The sequence below is a fragment of the Giraffa tippelskirchi genome, chromosome 2, assembly GCF_054371585.1.
Source record: "Giraffa tippelskirchi isolate mGirTip1 chromosome 2, T2T-mGirTip1v1.2.pri, whole genome shotgun sequence".
Lineage (NCBI taxonomy): Eukaryota > Metazoa > Chordata > Mammalia > Artiodactyla > Giraffidae > Giraffa > Giraffa tippelskirchi.
The window spans coordinates 108,487,623-108,500,803 of record NC_137276.1 but is presented as its reverse complement, the minus strand read 5'-3'; the positions used below and the strand labels follow the sequence as shown (position 1 = coordinate 108,500,803).

The 13,181-nt window shown below is 47.9% G+C and overlaps 1 protein-coding gene across 4 annotated transcripts in view; it reads left to right on the top strand.

Annotated features, from left to right (window-relative positions):
• The window catches only part of HSF2BP (heat shock transcription factor 2 binding protein), a 78,933-nt gene continuing 65,752 nt past the window's right edge, over positions 1-13,181 (top strand). The window contains exons 1-3 of one of the 4 annotated variants that reach the window (XM_081570024.1): positions 1-124; positions 865-1,119; positions 1,895-2,045. In XM_081570024.1, coding sequence (XP_081426150.1) covers positions 1,084-1,119; positions 1,895-2,045 — 187 coding nt within the window. In that variant the 5' untranslated portion in view covers positions 1-124; positions 865-1,083. Of the gene's footprint in view, positions 125-864; positions 1,250-1,894; positions 2,046-13,181 lie in introns of all 4 variants that reach the window. The other 3 variants (XM_081570027.1, XM_081570025.1, XM_081570028.1) reach the window with 3 other exon arrangements.

The following is a 13,181-nucleotide window of genomic DNA, read 5'->3' as shown; positions in this document are numbered from 1 at the left end:
GCGCGTTCTGGGAGCTAGCGCCGCTGGGGAGGCAGCCGGCTGAGCGGCGCATCCCTGGTCGGCGGCGCGCCTTTCCGCCTCTGCCGTCTCTCGGTAGCCAAAGCTCGTGGCCGTTGACGGCGAGGTTAGCCGGCGTTGCGTGTTGGCCGGAAAGAGTCCGATAGCCAGTTTTACGTGGTCTAGAATCTTTGCGCCCACTCCACTAAATCCCCGTCCGATCGGCAGCTGTTCCCCGGGAGACGCGGCACCGAGTCTTGAATCGCTTTGAACTCCTCGGCCGTCAGGGCGGGGTGGAGAGGCTGCCCTTGGGAATTTTGGTGGGATGTTATGGGCAGCCCCCTCGAGGGCCGCCCTGGTCTCAGCGACCGGCGACCCCCAGTGCCCGGGTCCCGGCCACGAGGATTGGGAGCGTGAGCTTGAGGTCCGCCCGCGGGCCTGGAGGGCACGCACGCTGGGCACTTGGCCGTGTCAGCTCGCGGCCGGCTTCAGACAGACAAAGTCCTAGTGGTACAGTAACTGGTACCTTTGAACGCACAGGCACTGTGCGAACTCAGTGGACGTGTAGGGGCAGCTGAATGGACTGGGCGATGTGTCCCAGCTTACGGTAACCGTCCCAGTTAAGTACCAGCGGACTGGACTAAGTCTCCCTATCGAGGGCAAGACCTCCCGAGCAGTCTGTTGTCAGAAAGCTTTGGCCTTTGCTCATGGAGCTGGGAGCTGAGTGCGGGAACCAGGCGGCCGGCTGCCGGTTCCTTTGAACCTGTCACCCCTTGGTCTGACATCCCTCACCAAACGGGAAAGGCTCTATTGGATTTATCTCACCGGACACTTACATGAGGGTCTCACTGTCCTTGTACTTTGCAGTTAACAAAGTTTACGTGTCTGGCTAAGCCAGAAGAACCAACGTGGGATCCCGCCGACCCACCCTGGGTGTTTCAGCCAAGAATGCTTCGAAAACTGCGGGGCCTGAGCCTCGGGGCTCTCCGTACCTGAATCTCGGCGTGGACGCATTCCCGCGCTTTCTGGCGTGAGGGTCAGAGGGCGCCCCGCCGCGCAGGCGCAGGAGCGGAGGCCGCGGCAGCCATGGGCGAGGCTGGTGGCGCTGAGGAGGCCTGTCGGGTTAGTGCGGGCGTCCAGGTCTCGGCCTGTGGGCCCTAGCTGTCGCCCTCCGCTCCCCCACACCGCTCCTTGCTGCCGTCCTGTGTGCTCGGGAGGGCTCTGGGCGTCGTCCGCAGACAGCATGCCCTGGGTAGGGGATGGGGAGCGGCAACCCCTGCCTTGGAAAATCGCCCAAATCCTCGGGGTTGCGGGTCCAGGGGGCCGCGCAGGGGGCGGTGGGCGTGCTCCTGTGACCCCTGGGCCGGGCCAGGCCTGGCCGCCCGCGAGGCTCTGGCCGTGGTGGACTTGTCAGCCTCAGGGGTGCCCGGCTGTCGCCTCCGCATCCAAGTTCAGATCCTGGTTGTGTCCCAGGTCCTGGGGTTCCTGAGAGTCACCTGGCTTCCCTGTTACCCAGCCGGACAGCCGTGAGGGTTGTGGTCGGTATGAAACAGGACGGCCCGCAGAGGGCCTGGCGCACCCAGTACACATCCACTCCGATGCCTTTTTCGCCTGATTAGCTTGATACCGGAGCGTTAAGAAAAAGTTGCCGGCGTTTTCTTTTGGCGTTCTGGAATAGGGCCTTGTTTGCACTTTAAAAAAACTGGCTCACAGTGTAAAGGCTGGGGCTTGAGCTCTCTGGATGTAATATACATAGAAAACAGCACATTAGGTAAAGACGTGCTTTGAAACTATTTTGAGCACACGAGGCCTTAAAGAAAAGGAAGCAAGCTGAGTTGGGCTGCTGGTTTTAGTCATCTGAGGAGAACTGTAATCTTGAGATCTGCTTGTTTTCTAGCATATGGGAACTAAAGAAGAATTTGTTAAAGTCAGAAAGAAGGACCTGGAACGACTGACAACTGAAGTGATGCAAATACGGGACTTCTTACCCAGAATACTAAATGGGGAAGTACTGGAAACCTTTCAGAAATTAAAGATTGTAGAAAAAAGTGAGTCATACTTCATCTTAAGCAGTCACTGATGGTGACAGCAGTGTGTTTCAGCAGGTTTACCTTATGTAAATAACTGGGAAGTGATTGTAAATAAACTTTAAGATACTGTTACAGTTTTTGTAATTACCTCTGGGAGAGTCAGATAAGACATAAGAAGAGGAGGGGCCCACGAATGAGTAACTTGGCCTTGTGTAAGTTCGTGTTGGAGGAAGGGTTGCCAACTTTCTGAGTATCTGTTCCCAGATCTTCACCTTTTATCTTTGGCAGAAGGGTTTTATACTTTTATTATTTAAAAGCTATGTTCTAAAAATTAAGTCCTTTCTTGTATAAATACATACAATCTTATGCAAGATCCTATTATGCAAAGGATCCTTTCTTGTAAAAGGATCTTGCCATTTAACAACCTTGCATGGATTCAGGTGTGTCTGTAGAGATAAGGTCTCAGTGGAGGAACTGCTCAGTTCTAGCACTGATTTAAGTTGCTAGAACTTGTCAGTTCAGGTTCTGAGATTTCAGCTCAGCCATTGTGTCAGGTATTGGTCTAGAAGCCTCTGTTGGAGTTCTTGGGGCTTTTGGATTGATTTGGTTGCTTGCCTGATGGAGGCTGAGTTACTGTTAAATCAGCCGTCAGTGGTTAAGGCTAACTTACTGTTACAATGACTGTTTGCCATCACTGCCTAGCCTCTAGAAGAAATGTGTCTAGGGGGCCAGGTCATATCGTTAGCTCTAGTCCAGGCAAGAAGCTGTCTGGACTCAGCAGTACATGTCTCTGGTTTGTGGAAGAACATCTGGTCAAAGAGCTGGCATCCAGTTAGAAGCGAGAGTGCTGTGTTCCCATGGCACCCTGCCTGTTTATTCTCCCTTAGGAGTCCTCAGATGCACCCTCCCTGACCTGTGGTGTGCTCTGCGAGGCGGGCTCCTGCAGATTGCGTGCCTCTTGCTTCCTTGCTGGTTGCCAGTGAGGACTCACCGAGGGAGGGAAGCCATGGGCAGGAGGAGTTGGGGGTGTTTCCTCTTGCTCCCTCCACAGCTGTGACTCGTGCCCAGGGGCATCCTCCACATTCCCAGCGCTCACTGGGCTGTAGGAACAGCCCCCTCTCCTCCTTTCAGCTGGAGGGCTGCTGCTAGTCCCAGGTGCCTTACCATCCTTGTCAGGTCTCTGGCCTCTGCTCTTCCCTTTGTAAGTAGTCCTTTCCATAAAGTCCACAGCAGGGCTTCTTTGTTTCCCCCTGGGACGTTGCCAGGTATGCCCCCCATCACTGGTTACCATAGCTCCAGGTCACTGTCGACCTCACGTGCATTTAGCAGCCTCAGGAGAGCGGTCAGTCATCTTGTGTGCCTGTGTTTTTAGGGAAGGAGAGTGCTGATGAGCAGCTGAGGATGTTAGCCTGCTGGGTAGGTATACTTCTCACTGCAGATTAACACACTGGCATTCTGAAAAACACATCAGGGACTTCTCATGAGCTGATTAGCACAAGTCAGTTTTTGGAGATTAATCCTCTGTCAGAATCAAACTTGTGGTTACAAAAGCGAGGTCCGTAACTGCATCCATGGTGACGTGATCACAGGCAGACTTTAGGAGATCTTGCCTCACAGCCCTTGGCCTTCCCAGCCATGTCATCACCTCCTTTCCCATCGACCTTCTCAGTCTGCTTTGCGGCTTCTTCCTTCTCTGCAGCAGCCATTCAGCTAGTGGAGGAGCTCAGGCTCTTCTGCCCTCACTCTGTGGCCTCTCTGAGGGCAGTCTGCACACTGGTAGTAGCTTCAGTTGCCATCTTGATGCCAGTGGCTTCTAGGCTTTCCTTTAGCCTCACCTCTTCTCCAGGGTTGGGATCCTGTTTCTAACTCTACTTGGCATTGCTTCTTACTTGTTTCACATTCACTTCAGATTCTAAGTGTTTATCTTGGTGTGATCGGCCTGCAGCCCTCAAGAAAGACCTGTGTTCTGACGAGGTCAGATTACTGGCTGGTTGCAGTGAGGGGAACCACGCAGCAGAGGAACCGTGGGCATCCTGCCACCAGAGGAAGAGACAAGTGTTGCTCTAGGATTTGGGACGGGGCAGAGTGTAGATGGCATGCGGGCAAGGCTGTGTTCTCATGAGCTCCATGTGGAGTAGGGCTGTGTGTGGAGGGGTCAGCACCAGGTCTCACCACAGTGGCCCCAGGTCCTGTTTCCTTGGAAACTACAAAATGTAGATAGAGGAACATGAGGTCCAGGAACCTTTTATTTGAAGCCCTGCGCCCAGCTGGCTGTTCAGGCTGGGCTCCCTGTCATGCAGCTGCCATCCCACAGGCGAGTGTGTGCTTCTTCCTCCTCACCAGTCTCAGTCCAAACAGCAGAAGCTCTGGTAGTCTGGGGTTTTACAGAATAAAACAAGCCAGCAGCCACTGAGGGAGGGGTCATCATGACAGTTTCCTCTTGCAGTGTGTCCTTGGTAGAAATATTGTTTCCTGTTAACTTGGCATCCAGCTTTGTGTGGCTGTTCTTCAAGCCCAGCAGATCGCAGGACAGATTGTCACTTTCTCAGAGTGAGCCAGTGTCATTTTCTCACATCTGACTCATGCTATTCCTCCCCCACCCCCCGGACACTGGACTTCCCCAGCCTCCCCAGGGCGCTGCCATTGAGACAGAGACCTAGGATCTTCCTTGTTGCCCTCTCTCTTCTCACTCTTCACTCCCCTTCTACCCCCTACCCGTCTCCCGGTGAATCTTGTACCTTTTTCCTCATGGATGCATCAAGAATGCCTCAGCTGTCTGCATTGTCACTGCCACCACCCATGGCCAGGCCCCTGTCATTTTGCCTGAATCCCTGCTTCCCGATAGCAGTCACTCATTGCCACTCGCCAGTCCATTCTGAATACTGTAGCCTGATTGGTTTTTAGCAATTCAGTTCAATTTTGTCATTCCCCTGCTGACATCAGTTATCAGTGGCTGCTCCTTGCTCTTTGGATAAAGACCAAAAAAATCAAAGCCCCACCCAAACTCCCTCCCACCTTAAACCTTAACACTGTACCACAGCTTGAAAGGCTTTGTGTTATTGGACTTAACCTCTTACCCAGACTCATTTCTTATCTAACCACCTGTTATCTGTCTTCCTGTTAGATGCTGTCATAATATCCTGTACTTTTCCTTCAGACAGTATGGTTTTAGCCCCCTCTTACAGTGTAAGTTGGTATATTCTCTGAGCCTGGCTGATTCCTTGAGGAATCACATGAGCTGGAGCTCTGAGAACAGGTCCCTCTGAGCCTGTCCAAGGATTGCAGGACAACAGCAGGAGCTGTGTAGCATGAGTTTACCCCCCCTCTCCTGGCCTGTGGTCCAGGGGAACTCCTGGCTTTGTGTGCCTCCCATCTTAACCAGTGACAAGGGCAATGTGAAGATAAGAGTGGGTGCCGGCGGGGAAGAAGGAGAAGGAAGCCACACACCTGACTTCAGGGCAGGTTTCTTCAGAGAACAGGTGTGGGTTTTGGATTCTTTGGATGGGATCAGGCTGCCCAGGCCAGCCAGGGAACTTAGGATGGCGTGATGGGTGTCAGGTCTGCCTTTCACAGAGGAACTTAGTTTCCTTTGGGAAACTGGGCAGGTAGGTGGTAGAGACTGGAATAATCCTGCAAGGGTATTGCCTGAGAATCTTTAGAGAACAGATGTGCATCGAGGGCAGAGGCAAGATTAGAAGGAAAGGGGAAGACTTTTTAGGCTAGGATGCGGCATGTATGAAAGTCACAAAGGGAGTGAGCAGGGTTGGCTTTGGGTTAAGCTCATTTTCCTACTTGACAGGTGGAATAGAGATTGCGGTAATGAAGATGTCAGAAAATGTGAGCAGTTTGCTACTGCTGCTAAGTCGCTTCAGTTGTGTCCGACTCTGCGCGACCCCATAGACGACAGCCCACTGGGCTCCCCGGTCCCTGGGATTCTCCAGGCAAGAACAGTGGAGTGGGTTGCCATTTCCTTCTCCAATGCATGAAAGTGAAAGTGAAGTCTCTCAGTTGTGTCCGACTCTTAGCGACCCCATGGACTGCAGCCTACCAGGCTCCGCCGTCCACTGGATTTTCCAGGCAAGAGTACTGGAGTGGGGTGTGAGCAGTTTATAGAAGACAAAATAATGATGTATTATTTTAAATTTCAAAGGAGAGGCAGTTGGAAATGAGCACATGGAAATAACATCTAAATAGTGATCAAAAGGACATTTTCAGAGGAATGATTTTGTATCTGAGTGTAGGACATGTTGAGGACTTGGTTGGCAGATGGAGAATTAATGTAGGGTGCTTGTCAAGGAAGGTCTCAACTTCACGTGAGGGTGTGGACTCTGCCTTGTGACAGGATGTGAGGGGAAGTGGTTGGTCCAAGAGTAACTGGGTCCAAGCGCAGCAGGAGGAATCCGAGGACGGAGCCATCTGCAAGCTGCTACTCATGAACGTCTACAACGAGGGTGGTGGCGCTCACCTCGCTGCAGGTGTCGGGTTTAAAATGCTGTCCTTTTTGGCACATGCTTGGCCTAGGTGTGACTGGGGTGCCCTCCCTCTGGTGGAGGGGCCCTGGCCATCCACACAGTAACTGCAGGGCTGCACAGTCCTCAGCCTGGGCGTTGCACTGGCTGCAGAGTTGCGCTGCGAGTGGGGAGGGGTCAGCCCTTCTGACTCCCGTGTTGTTCAGGATCACCTGTGCACAGTGGAACTGAGCTCACCCCTCCTCTCTCATCCCTCCTGGGCATATTCTTCCAGCAGTGAAGGAGTTACTACCACTTCAGTGTGTGTCAACAATTTGTTTTAAACTGGGAGAGTCCTGCCTTTTTTTATTTAAATAAAAGTTTATGTAGTATGTAGTTGTTCAACCTATGCATAATTATTTCAAAAATTCAGTTTTGTAACACTTACTTTTAACATCAGTGGGTAGAATGAAGGTGTTTTGATGAAAACAAAAGTGTACTATTAGAGATTTTGGAAGACAGTTGTAGTACCATCCTCAATATCCTATTTCTATTTTCATGCTACTATTGTTTGTTTTTTTTTTTTTTGATCACGTTGTGCAGCTTGTGGGATTGAGGTTCCTGGTGAGTGAAACCTCAGAGTCCTTGCCACTGGACTGCCAGGAAATTCTCTCCAGTTTCACTTTTAATTTTGGTGGTTAAGTAGCAAGAAAAAGACAAATCCCAGAGATGAGTTGCAAATGAGAAAGCTTTTAAACAGCTCACCTTGCAACATCAGGATGGTTTTCAGTTAAACTGATCTTGAAGCTTGAAATCAGTGGCGTCAGATATTATGTTTCTCAATTAAGTCGCCAAGTCTAATTTCTTGTCTTTCCTAGTTGACTGGTGTTCATTTTGGAGAGAGATGATAGAAAGGCCACTCAGCCTGTTTAAACTTTCATTGTCTTATAGAAAACACTCTCCAAATGCATTATGTTGCATTCGAGATACTAAATGATACACTCTGAGGACAACTTGCCACCTTAGTGGTGGTCTGTCAGAGTCATCCGAATTATTTAATTTTACATGTTGACACCAGACATAAACTGCAGTCTCACTGCTGACATTTTAAAATTTGCAGCATTAGTTTTAACTTTAAAAACTTCCTTGTTTAAATAAGTATGTTTAAATGTTAGCACTGTGAACCAACTTAATTTGTACATTGACTCAGCAGTGAATGCAAAGTAGTGCAGCCATGATATACTGAAAAGTTATTTGACTAGTTTTTTAGCAGTGGAAAAAATTATTTTATATAGTTTAAAATCTGTATAGCAGCACCTTGCCCCTCTGAGCACAGTACAGTAGGATTTGCTGTGATGGTGATGGTGTTATATAATCTATGCTGTGTATGCCTGTGTTACAAATAGCCACCAGCCATCTGTGCCAAACTGACCCAGTGCCGTTTATCGGAAAGACAGTTTTTCCCTCCTGTGCTAGTGTGTTTTGCCATAGTGGCTATTTATGTGTGGATCTGAGTCTCAGTTCTTTATTAGCTTTATGATTTATTTTAAAATTATTTTTAGATATTAGTATTTATTAGTTTTTGTATTGATTTTCTACTTGGTGATTTTTTACTCCAGCTCCCTGATGAAACTCTCTTGTTGCTTGTTTCTGGAACATACTGATCACAGTTTAATTCAGAGTTTGAGTCTGATAAATCTACTCTCTGGATCACCTGTTGATCTGCTTGTATTGTCTATTTTTCCCCTTGGTGGTCCTGGTAAATTTTTTTTGTTATTATTATTGGTTAATGTATTTTAAAAAATGGAGTGTGTCGAGGCTCTGGAAAGTGGTATTTTTCTCCAGCAAGGATTTTCCCCGCTAGCTTCTCTCAGGATGGAGTCTGAGTAGATTACTGTAACCCGGTTGGGTTGAGCTGGTTCACGGCTGGTTTCGGTCTTGGTTTGAGCTGGCCTGTTTCTAGTTCTTTCTCCCTCTTAGAGTTTTGGTTCTTCTAGGGGATCTAACTGAGAGCTTGAGTCGTTTCTCAGAGTCCTTCTGTCCAGGAGGCCCTGACCTTCAGTTCTGATCTCTCCAGTGCCGTGAGACTGCTGATAGCTCTGCGTGGCCTCCTGGGCTCTCTCCACCCCCCACCCCCCTCCTTGCATGCTTCTGAGGGCCTGTGGGGTCTCAGCTGTCTCGTAGCTCTGTGCTTGATTCCTTCTGCCCGGCGGGCTGCTCTTCCTGGCCTTGCTGCTCTTGAGTGTGCAGGTGCCTGGGGAAGAGCGGTGGAGGCTGGGCTTGCTCCTTCAGTGCACTCCCTCTCCTCTGGAGGGTCCTGGCTCTCAAGGCCAGTGTGGTGTGGTGACTCAGATACTTGAAAACAGCTTTTTGTGGTTTGTTCAGATTCTACTTCCTACTTGTTCTTGGAGGAAGATTCATTTGTTCAGTCACTGTGCTACCTGGAAATGGAAGTTCTTCCATGTATGTTGTTATGATTTTTAAATTGTTACAAATATATTGGGATGTCATACAGAAAATACAGGCTATGGAGACATTCTGAAGATTCATGACAATTAAATGCAATACCTGAAGCTAGACTCGATGCTATACCTTGAAGGAAAAAAATACTACAGAGGGCAATTTTAGGTCAAATGACAAAATTCTAATGTCCATGGTAGATTAGAGAAAGGGATTAATTTGTCTGAAGTTGACAACTGTGTATACTGGGTATCTAAGGCAGTGTCCCTATTCTTGGAAAATATTCCCTGAAGTATTCAGAAGTAAAGAATCGTGCTAATGCAACTTACCCTAAACTGGGGCCGAAAAATATAGTATGTATGTGCTTGTGTATGGTCCAAATGATGAGCAAATGTGGTGAAATGTTAACTATAGGTAAGTCTGTGTAATGAGTACATGGATATTCCTTGTATTATTTTAATCCATGTAACATTTTGTAAGTTTGAAATTATTTGCAAGTAAAACATTGAAAAAACATAAAATGGAAATACTAATTAAATGTTTACCTAACCATAAGCATCCCTGAGGTGCTTGAGTTCTTAGCAGTGGGTTTTGGAAAGCACTGCACTCCATGATTTCTAAAGCATTTGTGGGGTTGTTTTGAGATTAATTTCCCAGGAGTTTGATATTAATGAGAAGGGGGACCTCTGTTTCTGCTCAGAGTAGAATTATTCTGGCCCAAAAAAATATAAACCAGAGAGAGAATCATTAGTGTAGGATAATCATTAAAGAGTGAGTGTCAAGAAGAGATGTCTCTTTAAAGGCATGATGATTTATCACTATTTTCTATTTTGGCTGTGCTGGGTCTTCACTGTGGCACGTGGGCTTCTCCAATTGCAGTGCGCTGGCTTCTCTCGTTGTGTCCTGGGGGCTCCAGTGCAAGGCTTAGTAGTTCCCCACAGCATGTGGGATCCTCGTTCCCTGACCTGAGATCAAACCCAAGTCTGTTGCATAGGAAGGCAGATTCTTAACCACTGGACCACTAGGGCAATCCCCCCAAAAGCTGTTTAATTTGACCAGAAGTTTATTATTAGCTTCCCTGATGGCTCAGATGGTAAAGAATCTGCCTGCAATGTGGGAGTCCTGGGTTCAGACCTTGGGTTGGGAAGATCCCCTGGAGAAGGGAATGGCAACCCACTCCAGTATTCTTGCCTGGAGAACCACATAGACAGAGGAACATGGTGAGCTATAGTCCACGGGATCGTAAAGAGTCGGACACGACTGAATGACCAACGCTTTCCTTTATTGTGGTCCAGATGAAGTATTAGCAGAATGTATCAAGTCCAAGTCCTTGCAGCAAACAGAAGGCATAAACAGAGTATTGTGAGGACAAACCAAGGTGGCCAGGTTTGGGGCACCAGCAGTTGGGAAGCAAAGGCCCAGGACCTGCAGGAGTGGGGTGCTGTGGCCTCCCAGAGAGCGAGCAGGCTGGCAGGATGGTGGGTGCTCGGCACAGCCACAGCCTCAGCTGCTTGAACCTGGCAGGGGCCATGTGGTGGGGAAGCAGATGTCCCGACTTGCCTCCTGTTCTCGTTTCCTGGGGGAGGCCCACTTTCCAAATTCAACAGGAAGCCATAAGCAAGGGAGCCTGGTTGCTACAGACGTTGACTTCAAGCTTCTTACCTGTTGGGCCAGAGCAGGTTGGAGAGATCTGAAGGGCACATGGAGACTGTCCAGAATACATGGGATGGGAAAGGAGAAAATTGACTGGGGCTTACGGGCTGAGGAGCAGACAGCTAGCCAAGGTGGAGGCGGTAGAGATATGTTGTTGTTCAGTTGCGCAGTTGTGTCTGACTCTGCAACCCCATGGACGGCAGCATGCTAGGCTCCCTTGTCCCCCACTATCTCCCAGAGCTTGCTCAGATTCTTGTCCATTGAGTTGGTGATGCCATCCAACCATCTCATCCTTTGTTGCCCCCTTTCTCCTCCTGCCCTCAGTCTTTCCCAGCATCAGGATCTTTTCCAATGAGTCAGCTCTTCTCATCAGGTGGCCAAAGTATTGGAGCCTCTGCATCAGTCCTTCCCATGAATATGCAGGGTTGATTTCCTTTAGGGTTAACTAGTTTGATCTCCTTGCAGTCCAAGGGACTCTCAAGAGTCTTCTCCAGCACCACAATTTGAATGCATTAATTCTTCAGCGATCAGCCTTATTTATGGTCCAGCTGTCACATCTGTATGTGACTATTGGAGAAACCATACCTTTGGCTATACAGACCTTTGTTGGCAAAATGATATCTCTGCTTTTTAATATGCTGTCTAGGTTTGTCATATGTTTTCTTCCAAGGAGCAAGCATCTTTTAATTTCATGGCTGCAGTTACTGTCTGCAGTGATTTTGGAGCCCAAGAAAATAAAATCTGTCACTGTTTCAACTTTTCCCCCATCTATTTGCCATGAAGTGATGGGACTTGGTGCCATGGTCTTAGTTTTTTGAATGTTGAGTTTTAAGCTGGCTTTTTTTTACTCTCCTCTTTCACCTTCATCAAGAGGCTCTTTAGTTCCTCTCTGCTTTCAGATCACTCCTGACTACCCAGTTGTTAATGTACTTTATGCTAATAAATGAAAAGCAAAAGTCCCTAACTCTTTGCTTTGGGAAACACTTTATCAGAATTCATTTGAGTTCAACAAGATTGATCTTAGTTTTTTTGTGATAGAATTAAGTTGATATTCAATCAGGTAGGTATTCATTGTATGCTGGGTATTTGTTAAGCTCTGCTAGGTGACCTGGGGATATACACAGGATAAAGTCAGATCCTGTTCATTGGTAATTCACAGGTAGACTGAGGAGCTCCTATGTGGAGACGTGAAAAGATAGTGCCAAGTACAGTGGCGGCACCAGCCCAGGAGAGATTTGTATTAGTCACGTGTTCTTCCTCTTAGGAAACAGTACTCCAGTGGCCTTTATGTTAGAAAAAGCAGCAGATTTTTGGCAGTGCAGGAAGAAAAAAAATGCTACTTCCATATTCTTATTCCAGCTCTCCTCCCTTACTCCTTTTGGTTTGTTTAAAAAATTGGACAGCTAATTAAAGTGTTGTTTGGCTAGAAATGCATTTAAACTCTTTAACTGGGTTTTTTTTTTTTTAATTAATCCTAGAATATTCTCATTTTTTCACTTTTTCAACTTAAATATTTTGGCAGTCTGATTAGGTTAATATGAGGTCTTTAGAGTAAGTCCTAGTCCAGTGTGATGGTATCCTTATTAAAAGAGGAAAGCTGGATACTGAGGCCGGCATACACGGAGGGAAGGTGATGTGAAGAGACGAGGAGGCCAGGCAAAGGGGAGGCGGGTGGGATTCCGCTGCCACAACCCAGGGACACCTGGGCCACCAGCAGGTGGGAGAGGCGGGGAAGGATCCTATCTCCACAGGTTTCAGAGCAAGTGTGTCTCTGCTGACACCTCAATTCTGAGCTGCAGCCTCCAGAACAGCATGAGGATGAATTTCTGGTCTAAGCCACCCAGTCTATGGCTTTGTTAGGGCAGGTCTAGGGAACTAATACATCATCCAGATCTCGGCTCGTGGTAAGGATGGACTCTTACTATGAGACGAGGTGGTGTCTGACTCTTTGCGACCCCCATGCACTGTCACCTCTCTGTATCCTTCCTGTGAATAAGCTGATAGTCGTTCTCTTGTTATTAAAGCTATCAAAGAAGAATTCTGAGTTTCCGAAGATAAATAGATGTTGAAATGGCCTGTGAGTTAGATTGTTTCTGTATGTCAGTTGTCTTGGCCATCCTTTTACTCAGTTAAAGGTTAACAGATTTTTCTTCCTTCATTTTGAATGCTAAAGCTTAGCAATTGAAATCCAGTCTAAGCTGGGTGGCAGCCTCTTTCGTGTTCTAATACTGAGACTGGGTAAGGTAATGTCTTGACCATAATGTACTGTTTAGTCTCTAAGTCGTGTCCAACTCTTTGTGACCCCATGGACTGTAGCCTGCCAGGCTCCTCTGTCCATGGGGTTTCCCAGGCAAGAATACTGGAGCAGGTTTCCATTTCCTTCTCCAGTGGATCTTCCTGACCCGGGGTTTGAACCCTTGTCTCCTGCATTGGCAGGCAAATTCTTCACCACTGAGCCAGCAGGGAAGACCATGTAATGCACTGCATGTATTAGTGTATTATTTCTGTCTCTGATTTAAAAAAAAAAAAACAACTGTAGAAGAATCAGACATAAAATAGCCAAGCTTTTTCTCTATTCACGGATTAGCAGAAG